Here is a 14,302-nt window from a genome sequence, read left to right as displayed (position 1 = left end):
TCTTGTGTCAGCTGCTGCACATAGCCTCACACCTGCAATTAAATAAAACTACAACTGAGAAAAAATTTTAAATCAACTGAGTAGAGGACAAGCAAGCCTCAAATTACAAACTTTCTCTAAAAAGGGAGAGAACACAATGACACGAGATTCATAAAGTTGAAAAAAACTGAGTACAGAATAAATTACAAAGCTAAAAACATGCACTGAATAAAGCTAATAGCATGTATTGAAATACAACTAAAAAGGCATGTACTCAACAAAAACTGCATAAGTTGCTGGCTTATTTTGTCTAGTTTTGTATAGTATTATTGCCTAACGGGTTTGACTAAGTTGCCTACTGTCATGACATAGTAACACACACCTATAGTTAATGTTTTGCATGTAGTTCTCAAAATATGGATCTTAACAAGCTACCACCAGATTTGGATGAAGATTTCTTGGATGCATTTGATTTTGATTATATGACCAGCAACCCTACCTTGTGCACTCAAGTGTCCACAAATCTTGAAGTTCCTCAACCTAACGATGAGCATGTGAACCAGCAGAGTTTGCCTAGTATTTCTAAAGATGGTCAAGCTGGATTAGCAGAGAGAGATCCTGCAGTTTCAGAAGAGGTTCTTCCTACCATTTGTGAGATCAGATTGTCATTTGAACATGCAAGAATAGAGGACAGGAATGAAGATTCTACTACTAATCCCATAGTTGCTGAAGTAGTAGAAGAGGAGGAAGAGGTGTGGTCTACACCTGAAATGCCACACAATGGGATGTCTTTTGCAACCTTGGACGAAGCAAAGGAGTACTACAACTCGTATGCAAAGGGAACTGGCTTCTCGATTAGAACAAACATGTCACGTCAGTCCGCAATCACAAGAGAAAAACAAAAGGTGCAGTTTGTGTGCAACAAAGAAGGCTTTGGCAGGAAAAGGAGAGTTGCTGCTCAGCTTGTTGATGCAATCACTTGCTACTCTAACAATGATGAAGTCGAAGAAGAGGATACTGCACAAGAAGAAGAGGATGAGCAAGTAGAGAAGAGGAAGAAGCTTGATGGATGTAAGAAAAGGAAGAGGGAGAAAATGGTATATACAACTGCAAGGCGAGGATGGTAGTCAAAATCATTGGCTCTAGGTGGCAAGTCATCTATTTTTTGGCCGAGCATAACCACAATCTTGTGGTTCAGCCCTCACTCAAGAAGTTCCTAAGGTCCCATAGAGGGATACCGAAGCAAGAAAAGGACTCCATTGTTTTGCTACATGGATGCAATTTGAGCACCGGTAGAATCATGCAGCTGATGAGCGAGTTCTATGGCTCAGCACAGCTGGTGCCATACGAGGGCAAACAAGTTTCAAACTTTCGCTCCACCATCCACAAGACAGAAAAATTCAAAGATATACAGGAAACTTTGGATTACTTCAGAGCATTGGAAGAAGAAGACCCTGAATTCTTCTACAAGATCAAGCTTGATGACAACCATAGGGTTGAGAACCTATTTTGGGTTGATTCAGCTGCAAGGCATGCTTACAAAGAGGCATACAACGATTGTGTCTCATTTGATGCAACCTATATGACCAACATATATGAGATGCCGTATACCATTCATAGGAATCAACAGACACTGCCAAATTTTTTAGCTAGGATGTGCCTTTATAAGGAATGAGAAGACAGCTACCTATGAATGGTTGTTTCTAACATTTCTAGAGGCAATGGATAGAAAAGCACCCCTTAACATAATCACCGATCAAGATGTTGTGATGAGAGTTGCCATTTGCATTGTGTTTCCAAACACAACCCACAGGAATTGTAGGTGGCATATCATGGACAAGTTTTCAGGCACAATTGGACCGATCCTTGCTAAAAATGAAGAGCTAAATGAGGAGTTTGTGGATTGCTTAAACCACACTATAGCCCAAAAGATTTTGAGTCAAAGTGGGCTGCTATGGTCCAGAAATACAGTTTGGAGGGCAATGAGCATTTTTAACACCTATACCACATAAGGCAGAGCTTCATACCAGCCTACTACATGCACAGTTTCTTCCCATTCCTCCAGTCGACTCAAAGGAGCGAAGGGTCGGTTCAATGCTTTGTTGAGAAGTATGTGAACCCAAACTTGTCCGTGCTACAGTTTGTGAGGTAGTACCAGAAAATACAAGAAAAGTGTCTGGTTGCACAGGATGGGCAAGACTTTAGGACCGATGAGAATGAGCGAAGACGATGGTCAAGGCATCCACTTGAGAAGCATGCTTCCACTATATACACAAAGAATATGTTTTACAGGTTCTCCAAAGAGTTTGAGAAAACTACAGAATATGATGTGAAGCCTATAGGGCAGTTCCAATATTGGGTGGAGCCCAATAATAGCTTTGTTTATGGGTATGGAAAAAGGAACTATCTTGTTACAACAATAGAAGAGGATGAAAGCTATTGCTGTGAGTGTAGCAAGTTCGATAGGGATGGAATCATTTGCTGCCACATTATGAGAGTTATGATCAGAATGAGTGTAAAATTGATACCAGAAAGGTACATCCTTAAAAGGTGGACGCAACAAGCAATTGCTAGTGACACTAATCAGGTCCAAAATGTGAATGCAGCAGTGGAACTTGTAGCCCGTGGGATGCCATTGACCAGTGAGAAAACTTTGAGATTGACCAACGCATCCACCGTGTTTGCAGCAATAGCAGTGGAGGGTTGTACAAATGATGAAAACTATGCTATTTTGGAGAAGCACATTAAGGAGATGTGATCTGAATTTGAAGCAATTAAGAAAAGGACGATGGCAAATAGGCAAAACACTGGTGGTACGGAAGGTGGTGCTACAGAAGGTGCACAAAATGGTACAGGTGTCTCTACTCTAACTGGACCTTCATTGCGAACTACAGGTTTAAAAACTAGACACTATGTTCTGCTTTACTTCATCCTAGTACACCTATACTAGATTTATTAGTTGCTTATTGTATTTCACATTGTAGGTGCAATTGCTGGTCCAAATACATGAAGTGTAGTGAACCCCCCAAAATCAAAAGCCAAAGGGTGCATGAAGGAGAAGGCACACAAAAAAGGTATCACAATGCACAAAAAAGAGGAAGAATAAGTGCAACATTTGCAAAATCATATGATCACAATGCACAGAGATGCCCAGACAAGCTAAAAAAACAGTTTCTTAGTGGGAATACATACCTAGAAAATATTCATTTTACATCTCCATGAAATATTGTTTTCTGGATGTTTGAGCCATTTGTATGTGAGCATCTTTTGAATAGTTGTTGACGGTTCTTAAGTATCAATTTTAATTATCAAATAAATAAGAGAAAGGACCAATATGCAAACAACACCTAGAATTAGGGTTTGATCTGACAGAATTCCACGAGTTTTGTTGCTTATCTGTTTCTGCAGGGAGTTATTAGGAAATAAGGAAGAAAGGCCCACATATCGGGATTACATAGAGATATTAACGCACCGTGCAATTTTCTACCATCTAGAAGACACAAGAAGCCACGGGAATGAACGGGAAGGCGATCGGGCCCGGGGCAGGGCGCCCGCCCTCCCCCCTAGGGCGCCCACCCTGGAGTTGTAACCAATCCCATCCAACTTCGCGGATCACACTCCACTGACCTAAAGGATCAAGGATAACTGTTCAATCAATGTCGGTTTGATCCAATTGCCCATGTTCACCTGAGGGGACTATATAAGCAGACCCCCTGGCCCCTGGAGAACAAGTTCATCATAGAGTTGAGAGGAGCCCTCGAAGGATAACCTCTCCTCTAAATAGACTTAGGGCTTAGCATCCAATTGGAGTAGAATTAGTTCTTCTAAGTTCTACTAGATTGAGAGAGATAGAGTGGAGGTGTAGATCGGTGTCTACTCTGAGGTTGTACCTGCGGGATCAAGTTCTCCTAAACCGAAGCTTGCTCCTAGGATTCTTTAGTATTTTGACTTCTAAATACTAGTAAGTTCTTGTTTTATTATTCTTTGGTTTATGAGTTTACTTTAATCTCTTCGGGTAGAGTTTAGAGTAATCATCTCTAGCATAGACGTGGTGTTTGGGCTAGGATACTCATAGATATTCCCTGACTAGCTGGACCGTGGTAGTAGCGAGGAACATGACATTTCCGAGTTACCTTTGCAGACCATATCTCGTTAGCAGGAAGGATAGGATTTATAGGCGCGGGTTGAACATCCTCTGTGGTGTCTAGATTCCGTGAGCCTCCCTAATAGAACAGTAGATTATCCTTACCAAAGTTAGAAAGAGATTACAGTTGTAGTCTTCTCTATATATCACTCACATCGAGAAACATTCTTTGTAGCCTAATGGTTAGTAGTAATAGACTGGGTTAGTCAGATGCACTCTTTCTCCTAGTGGTAAAAATATAAATACGATACTCTGGATAACATCCCAGGTGAAGTGCTCACCGATATCTATGCGCTTGCGGATCAATTCCTTATTGCGTTCCCAAATATCAATAAGCATTTCTGGCGCCGTTGCCGGGGAGAAAGACGGTTTGCTGAGATAACCTTAAGTCTTACTATTAGCTTGTATCTATACTTTTATCTTGTCTTATCTTTTATATTCTTTATTTATTTTCTTTATTCTTACCTTATGGAAAACCAAGATTCTAAATCGATCTATCAATTTGCAACACCTTCGGAAACTGACCTTTTACCATGGGAGTCATCACAGCCTATCCAAACATCCCAGTATAGGTTAAGTTCTAGGTTGATTGCCATGATTCAAAACCTATCTTTTTCAGGAAAGGAAGACGAAAACACTTACCTTCATATTAGAGATTTTGAGCAAACATGTGATTGTCTTCGCATTGAAGGCATTTCTGATAAAACTTTAAGTTGGAAGCTTTTTCCTTTTTCTTTAAGGGGAGAAGCTAGATAATGGTACAGTTAGAAGGTAAGTCAACAACGAGATGAATGGGGAGTTTTACGAGACAACTTTTGTCTAGATTTTTATTCCCTCGACCATATCGGCGACCTTAGACTCGAAGTCCTATCTTTTAAACAAAAAGATAATGAAACTTTGGGAAAATCCTGGAAACGTTTTTCTGATCTTTTATAATCTGGTACAAACCTTAATCTTGAAGACCCTATTCTTTTATTTCACTTTTTTCGAGGTCTTCAGAAAGATCATAAACAAATGCTACATACAATGTCTAGAGGTTCTTTCTTTCGCATCCCTACTGATGATGCTAGAGTGATCCTAGATAGAATCCTAGAAGCTGAGATGGATAATACCCTTCATGATGAAACCCACAAAGCCGAAGTAGATACTCTACCAAATTCTCCATCTACTTTAGCTATCCCAAGTTCTGAGCCACAAAAGGAAGAAATTCCACCACCTGATTTCATGCTGGATATAGAACCCGATCTTTTTGCCGATTTTGGAAACATTTCAAACTACCATTCTATTAACAGACCCCAAAACGACCATTTTAGCATTTGTTTACCAACTGAATATCAATTGAGAGAGCTTATCTTAGTCATGAGTAGCGAATGGTTGGAGGAGTCAGAGCTTTCCTCTGACGTGATCCGTTTGGACACACCTCCTATAACTATACGCTGTGCTTATGATTCTGATCAATTTGATGCTCTCTATAATCCTATTGTGGGGATCAACATCATATCTGAATCTTTTGCACTTAAATTATTTAAAAATTTGGCCTTAACCCCCACAACAAAGGTCATAAAGGAATATTCGGGACGATTAGTCCCCAGTCTTGGAATTATTAATGTCCTACCCCTTATGGTAGAAGGATCCATGGTTCATTTGAACTTCTATATCTTTGATACATGGGACTTCGACCTGTTGGACAACCTTTTAGAAGACTCCTTTATGAAGGTCATACTAGAAAGCTACACATTTCTTTTGGAAAAACTTTTAAATTTCCAATAAAAATTTCACACTCCTTAAATAATAAGGCCGAGTCATATCTTTTGCCTGATCCTATGGAGGAGGTAAAGGCTGCATCTCTAGAGCTTTTAGAAGAACCAGACTTAGAAGACAAAGTTCCTTTCTTCATAGAAGAAGAGGCCGAACCTTCAGAACCTGAACCCTTAGATGAGTTTACAGAAACGCCTAGACCTCCCATAGAGCTTAAAACTTTACCACCTGGTCTTATCTATGCTTTCCTAAACAATAATCCAGAATTTCCTGTGATCATTAGTGATAAACTCACTCAGGAGCAAACTCTGCAATTAATGACCATTCTTGAGAAACATCACTCAGTTTTCGGCTACTCACTCCAAGATCTTACAGGAATCAGTCCTATGATTTGTACCCATCGTATTCCAACAGATCCTTTTGTTTCACCTTCTCGAGAGCCCCAACGTAGACTTAACAACGCGATGAGAGAGGTAGTTAAAAAGGAAGTTATAAAGTTACTGCATGCAGGGATTATATATCCTGTGCCGCACAGTGAGTGGGTAAGCCCAGTTCAAGTTGTGCCTAAAAAGGTTGGCATGACTGTCATTATGAATGAAAAGAACGAGCTAATTCCGCAACGCACCGTCACAGGATGGAGGATGTGCATAGACTTGTTGATGCAAAAGCTGATCTGCAAACACAAAGGGCTAATACCCGATCTAAACGTTAAGGCGTGCCAGCCGATTTGACCTTACAATCGACAAAGGTGGTAACTCGAACACTTTGGTCCCGACAACAGCGATGCGCCTGGATGTCACGGCCAAGAGGTGCTCACGCAGAACTTGAGAACACGCCGAGTTTGACTCGACAAATTCCTAAGAACTCGTAGTAAAAAGAAAATATGACGAAGTCGCCGAAAAAGTAGATGCTGGAATATGTGTAAAAACTTGTGTTTGATTGATTGATAGATGTCTCATTACATTGCCACGGGGTCTATATTTATACCTGCTCAAAAGAACTACAACTAAACACGACTAGAACTCGAATTCCAAATTCAACAGAATCCGTATACAAAACGAATCCTAATAACTAAGGAAAACATTAAACTATCCTCCGTAACCGATCGGTACACTTGCCACGAGTCAATCGTCAACCTCCGCGCTTTTCTTCAGAATCATCGGCAGACTGCCTGTTACAGCCATCGACAAACACCGGCACTGGTCATTGGCACAAACACATCACCACTTCTGGACTTGGTCATATCCGGTTGTTCTCCCATCGGCACCAACCTTCATCGGCAACTCCCCTGTAGACTAGTCACCATTGCCCATCTGCCGATCTACACTTCATTAACTCCAGGTGCGTATCCAAAGATACGTGGCCAAAAACGGTGTCAACAAGACTATAGAAAACTAAACAAAGCCACGAGAAAGGATCATTTTCCTTTACCTTTCATAGATGAGATGCTAGAGCGATTAGCGAACCATTCGTTCTTCTGTTTCTTGGATGGATATTTAGGGTATCACCAGATCCCGATCCATCCCGATGATCAAAGCAAAACCACTTTTACATGCCCATATGGAACTTATGCGTACCGTAGAATGTCTTTTGGGTTATGTAATGCACCAGCTTATTTTCAAAGATGCATGATGTCTATATTTTCTGATATGATTGAAGAGATTATGGAAGTTTTCATGGATGATTTCTCTGTTTATGGAAAAACTTTTGATAGTTGGCTTGAAAACTTAGACAAGGTTTTGCAAAGATGTGAAGAAAAGTACTTAGTCCTTAATTGGGAAAAATGTCATTTTATGGTTAGGGAAGGAATAGTGCTGGGACACCTAGTGTCTGAGAGAGGTATTGAGGTAGACAAAGCTAAAATTGAAGTAATTGAACAGAGAATTCGAAGCTTTCTTGGCCATGTTGGTTTTTATCGCAGATTCATAAAAGATTTTTCATTTATTGCTAGACCACTTACTCTCTTGCTAGCCAAGGATGCTCCTTTCAAATTTGATGATGCATGCCTAACATCTTTCAATTTATTAAAGAATGCATTCATCTTTGCACCAATCATTCAACCCCCTGATTGGTCGTTGCCTTTTGAAATTATGTGTGATGCTAGTGATTATGCTGTGGGGGCAGTTTTGGGACAAACTAAAAATAAGAAGCATCATGCAATTGCTTATGCCAGTAAAACTTTGGCAGGAGCTCAACTTAATTATGCAACCACTGAAAAAGAGCTTCTGGCTGTTGTCTTTGCCATTGATAAATTTAGATCTTATTTAGTTGGAGCTAAAATAATTGTTTACACTGATCATGCTGCATTAAAATATCTGCTCACTAAAAAAGATGCTAAACCTCACCTGATTAGATGGATCTTATTACTTCAAGAATTTGACTTAGAAATAAAAGATAAAAAGGCAGTAGAGAATTCTGTTGCTGATCACTTGTCTAGAATATATTTTAAGAATCCATAGGAAACCCCCATCAATGATTCACTCCGGGACAACATGCTCTACGGGATTAACAGGTTTGACCCCTGGTATGGAGATATTGTTATTTTTATGGTTTCAGGGTATGTACCACCAGGAGCAAACAAGAAGAAGCTTATTCAAGAAAGTCGTTCACATATATGGAATGAGCCATACCTCTTCCGAGTATGCTCTGATGGCTTACTCAGGAGATGTGTGACCACCGAGGAAGGATGGAAGATCATCGACAGATGTCATTCATCACCATATGGAGGTCATTATGGAGCATTTCGTACACATTCAAAGATCTGGCAGTGTGGATTCTACTGGCCTACAATGTATGAAGACACTAAGCAATATATGAGAAGATGTGGGCCATGTCAAAGGCACAGAAACATAAACACGAGGGATGCCATGCCATTCACCAACAACCTTCAGATTGAGCTCTTTGATGTATGGGGAATAGATTACATGGGTCCATTTTCCCCATCAAAGAAGTGTGAGTTCATCTTGGTGGCAGTTGACTACGTCTCCAAGTGGGTAGAGGCACTACCTTGCAAGTATGCCGACAACATCAGTTCAAAGAGGATGTTTGAAGAAATTATATTTCCAAGATTTGGAGTTCCCAGAGTAGTGATAAGTGATGGAGGAGCACAATTCATCGACAAACGCTTCAAGCAATATCTATCAAAACATGGAATCCGTCACAACATCGCTACCCCCTACCATCCTCAGACAAGTGGCCAAGCAGAGACTTCCAACAAGCAAATCAAGAATATTCTTTAGAAGAAAGTGAATGAAATGGGAACAACATGGAAAGACAAGCTACCCGATGCACTCTGGGCATACCGGACAACATACAAGACCCCAATTGGAATGTCCCCATACCAATTGGTGTACGGGAAGACTCTTGCCACCTACCTGTTGAACTAGAATTCAAAACACACTGGGCCATAAGGAGATGGAATATGGACCTAGATGTCACTGGAGACCATAGAAGAATGCAACTATCAGAATTAGAAGAATGGCGAGAGAAAGCATATCCCAATTCGAAGATCTACAAAGAAAGAGTCAAAAGGTGGCATGACAAGAGGATCAAGAAGGAGTTCGCACCCGGAGATAAGGTATTACTTTTTAATTCCAGGGTGAAGCTTTTCGGGCATGGAAAACTCCGGAGTAAATGGGAAAGACCATTCAAGGTAATCAATTCATCATCCTACGGAGCTATCACTCTTCAAAATGACGAAGGTACGTTATTCAATGTAAATGGTCAACGTCTTAAATTATTTTTAGAGCCCAATAAAGAATTAGAAGAAATAGATGTAATCCATTTTTACCTTCTCATGGAGATTTAGAGCCCGACCTTTTTAATCTGACATTTTAGGGTCATGTATATATTTTCCTAATAAGTTTTGCATCTAGAAGCACGCTCGAGGAAGCGGGCCCACAGAGGGGCCAGGCATAGGGCGGGCACCCTGATGAACAGGGCGGGCGCCCAGCCCCTATCCCCTCTCGGTCCCGATTTCCTCCGTCGCGGAAAACACATTTATGGTAAACCAAATAATCCTACAGATGGAAAGTTTCGCACGCACGACGACGGGAGTAACCCGAACAACCCCTAGAGGCACTTTTTGACCCCTATATAAACAGACCCCTGACGTGAGTTTTCAAACACCAATCTATTCAAGCCTTCTCTTATTCTTCAATTAGAGCTTACTTAGTTCCTCGCTGCTCCAATGGCCGAAGAGTTCCACGATGATTGGGAAGTCATTCCCTATGACCTAAACAAGAAGCCTATGGAAGACCCCGACGCCCATGCTCTCGTCCCGGCCAACACAGAGCGACAGCTAGAAGCCATGCCATTACGCCAGCGTAGCTCCACCCAATCCTACCATGCTCAACCAGTTCTCACCGCACCGCCACAACCCCTACTTCTCAAGGGACCATCAGCCAAGAAGGAGGCCACCATCAAGGTGCCAACCGGCACGAAGATCCTTCCACCTAGACCCAATGAGAGGGTCGTCGGAGTCAAGACCAACCGGAGCGGCGAGATCAGCAGCATCCGCTACACTACGGAGGAAGAGAGGCCTTACTTTGAGGGGATTAGAGCAGCCAAAGTCCATTTCATCCCTCCAAAGGCAGCCCCGAAGCACGCTCTCAATGCTCTCGAGACACCTCCTAAGCGTCGCAAGAGTATAGTAGATATTGATGAGGACATTCGCAGGCTAGATAGGGTCATCATAGACCTCCAGTCCTCAGTTAACTCTATCATTAGGCAGCTCTCTAACCACAACATGGTGATACTAGGTCTTAGGCATGATCTTGCTAGTGCCAATAAGAAGATTAGGGAGTTAGAGCGCCACTAAGTTATCTAGATTAGATCTTGAGGCAATGCATCTTAGTTATTTATCTTTAAATTCGGTTTAAATTTACTATTATCATCAGTTTGCTACTAGTCATTTGTAATAAATGCCTCAAGATTAATTGTCGAGGGTATCAGTAAGGGGTATCCTAACTGATGCACATAATAAGATTACCCGTACGCAGGTCGAGGCCCTCAACTCGACGCTCTAGTCAGTCATACGTACAGTCATCGACAACTGCAGCCTCGAAGACGGAAAAGGCGTCGAGCGAACCGATCAGGGCTCGAGCGCCAACTACCGTCGAATATGGAAACAGGCTCGAGCGAATCAAGAGGCGTCGAGCGCAAGGACGCCGCCCGCCGCCTAACGCGTGCACGGGAACCAGGGCATTTAATGCGCCTGTCGCGTTCTCACCTAACACGCTAGTCGCGGGAAGCGTGATAGGGAACAGGCACCCGTCCCGTCATTCTTTTTGCAGCCTTCCCCACCAAACAACCCAGAGCGTGTCAGGACGCGGGAAGCAGGGATGGAACGTCTAATCAGGACCCCCTCGAGACACCCAAGGTCAACGCTCTGGGCAACAAGGCGCTACACGGCGCCCGACCCTCGACCAGGCATATTTCCTTCCTGGGGAAGGGGTGGGCGTCGACTGACAACACTGCAACCATTCTGACATATCAGCCGCCATGACGTACAGGTGTGCAGCAGATAAACCAATCCAAGACGGCGCACAGAACGGGATACAAGGGCACGCGTGATCATCATCAAGCTACCAGGACGGGACGGCTCGAGACCATGCCGGTACGGAGGCCTCGAGTAGGTCCGCGCGCCATACCTCTATCGACCCCTACTCTGACGCCTATACTTGTTCCCTGGGCTTCTCCTTGGAACTATAAAAGGGGGAGCCCGAGAGCGAACACAAAGGAAGACATCACGTAACACTACACCTACATGCAGTAGTACTTCCATACTCCACTTCATTCCATACCACGCTTGTATTCACCCCTGTACAAGCACTTAGGTGCAAAATAATACAAACTCTCCCCCCGCTAGATGTAGGGCCTTCTCTTGCCCAAACCAGGATAAATTCTTGTGTCTTTTTGCATCACCATCTGGGAAAGGGAGCACACATACAAATTCACTCATTGGTGGGGAAAACACCGACAGTTGGCGCGCCAGGTAGGGGTCCTGCGTGTTTTTCATCGATTTCCCATTCTTCTCCTGATGGCCACCCTTTCTTCACCGATTCCATGCTCCACGGTGATTTGGTTTGGGAGTCTCAGGTTCATGTCTACTGGCTCCGGCTATGACATGATCTTGCTCTCGATCAAAGGACCGGGAGGAGCCCGCATTGCGCCACCACGGTTGAGGGCCCCGAGGCGCCCTCGCCACCATGCCTCTCCGCCCAAGAAGAGGCGTGGATAGCGCCACCATCGCCTATCCACCTCGCTACGACCGACAGTTTGTGCTAGGCCGGAGACGGCACAGGAGCCGACAGCCCCGCGCGCCGAATCCATGGGCGTGACGGCTCAACGCCACGAGGATCGCACGATGACAAGAAGTGACACGCCCCGTGCGCTCTCCCCCACCACCAGGCTACTTCCACACAGGCTGTTCGCCCCAAGAGGAGCACTGCCGTTCGGTTTGGACAATGCCGCGGCGTCGCTCGCCAGGGCGATATGCCCAAACGCCCAGACGTACGTGGAGAGACCAATGGTCCTCCCACGCGACCCTGGAGCGCAGCAACCAACGTCCGAGCTACCGGATTTCTCCCAGGTACGAGGCCTCCGTCACCTAGGCCCTAGGCGATACACGATCACCTCGCTCAGGCGGCGGCTGCTGGAGGAGGGACGTAGATGTTTCTACGCCGCCGAGCTGGACTCCGACTCCGAGACCGATAGCTACGACCCTACCAGGGAATGCTGTCACATCGACGGGGCGGTAGAAACTACCGACGAGACGCAGGATGCTGCCGCTGGCGGTCGAGCCCCTGCAGCAAGGGAAGACCCCAGGACGCCTGGGAACGACAGACAGGTCGACCCACCACCGCAAGAAGACAGAGCCACGCAACTTGCGCAGCTGCGAGAACTCAAGACCAAGCTTGACAAGGATCGCGAGCGCCTTGTTCTACTCGAACAGATCCTTGAGCAGGACTTACCTTACCCGCCTGGCGGAAGTGTCCGCAGAAGGGCTCGAGAGGTGCACCGACAGATTGTTAGAGACGCAGAGCCTGAGCAGCCCGTCAGCTGTTTCCCTCAAGCAGGCCAGAATGTTGTGGCGGCAACAATGCTGCTGCGGAACATGCCAGAGCCGTCGAACTCCCAAGCACGGCGCATTCGAGACGAGGTGCAGACTCTGCTCCAGGTGGCGGCAGTTCAGCAAGCCGAAAGCTCGGCTTCTTGACATCGAGGAGCGGCCACTGAAAAGCGCGATGAGCCAGCCCAAAATGAAAAGGAGGTATCGGTCCATCAGCAGCCACCCCCTCGAGGGAAAAAGACCACACTCGTCCTCCCCGTCGACAACCAACGTCGACACGACGCACGACGCGACATCGAGGAGAATCGTCGCCGTCGGCACGGGGACACGGAAGAGCGTGGTTACAGCGCTCACCGTGGCGGAAAGTACGACAGTGATGAGGACCGGATGGCCCCAGAGCCGCCAGGCCCACGAGTGTTCAGCAGGGCAATCCGCAGCACGCCGTTGCCCAGTCCGTTTCGACCCCCGACCAGCATCGCAAAGTACAACGGCGAAACCAAACCAGAGCTGTGGTTGGGAGACTTTAGGCTGGCATGTGAGCTGGGAGGCGCTCGAGGAGATGATCGAGCCATCATCAGACAGCTGCCGCTCTTCCTCTCCGACACTGCCCGTAGGTGGCTCGAGGAGCTTCCAGCCGATCAGATCCACGACTGGGTTGACTTGGTTAGGGTTTTTGAGGGCAACTTCAAAGGAACCTACATTAGACCGGGCAACTCGTGGGACCTCAGCAAATGCAAGTAGAGGTCAGGAGAAACCCTCCGAGAGTACGCTCGACGCTTCTTGAAGTAGCGCACCGAGCTGCCACACATCCCCAATCACGACGTCATCCTAGCCTTCGTCTCTGGTACCACAAGTCGAGACTTGGTGTGGGAGTTGGGCCGGAATCGCCCTCAAACCGTCGACGAGTTGATGGACGTGGTGGCAAACTACACCGCAGGGGAAGAAGCGGTCGGGGCCTTCTTCAGCTGTGAAGGAAGGAAAGATAAGCAGCTCGCCGATGACGACGAGGGCCCCAGTCGAGGGCCCAAGAAGAACAAGAAGAAGAAGAAGAAGACGTGACCGTTCCAGCGGGAAGATCTCGACGACGATCTCGTCGCCGCCATGGAGCGCAAAAAGCCTCGAGGCCCTCCAGAGGTGGGCATCTTCGACAAGATGCTGAAGGAGCCGTGCCCTTATCATAAGGGAGGGGCCAACCACAAGCTCGAGGACTGTCGCATGCTGAAAAAGCATTTCGACGGCCTGGGGTTCAGGAAGGACACCCGTGATGACCAAAAGAAAGAGAAGGGCAGCGACAAAGGGGACGACAAAGACGACGACGACTTCCCTACCGTCCATGACTGCTACATGAT

The 14,302-nt window shown here is 45.4% G+C and overlaps 1 protein-coding gene across 1 annotated transcript; it reads left to right on the top strand.

Annotated features, from left to right (window-relative positions):
• LOC8074949 (protein FAR1-RELATED SEQUENCE 8) lies at window positions 396-1,106 on the top strand. Its single transcript, XM_021456211.1, has one exon. The coding sequence runs from the start codon at window positions 396-398 to the stop codon at window positions 1,104-1,106; it is 711 nt and encodes a 236-aa protein (XP_021311886.1).

The sequence above is a fragment of the Sorghum bicolor genome, chromosome 3 (assembly GCF_000003195.3).
Source record: "Sorghum bicolor cultivar BTx623 chromosome 3, Sorghum_bicolor_NCBIv3, whole genome shotgun sequence".
NCBI lineage: Eukaryota > Viridiplantae > Streptophyta > Magnoliopsida > Poales > Poaceae > Sorghum > Sorghum bicolor.
The sequence above is the reverse complement of the archived record's forward strand: the minus strand, read 5'-3'. Positions and strand labels throughout refer to the sequence as shown.

Excerpts from the sequence above, each read along its gene's own strand:
- LOC8074949 (XM_021456211.1), top strand. The coding sequence starts at position 396 with ATGGATCTTAACAAGCTACCACCAGATTTGGATGAAGATTTCTTGGAT.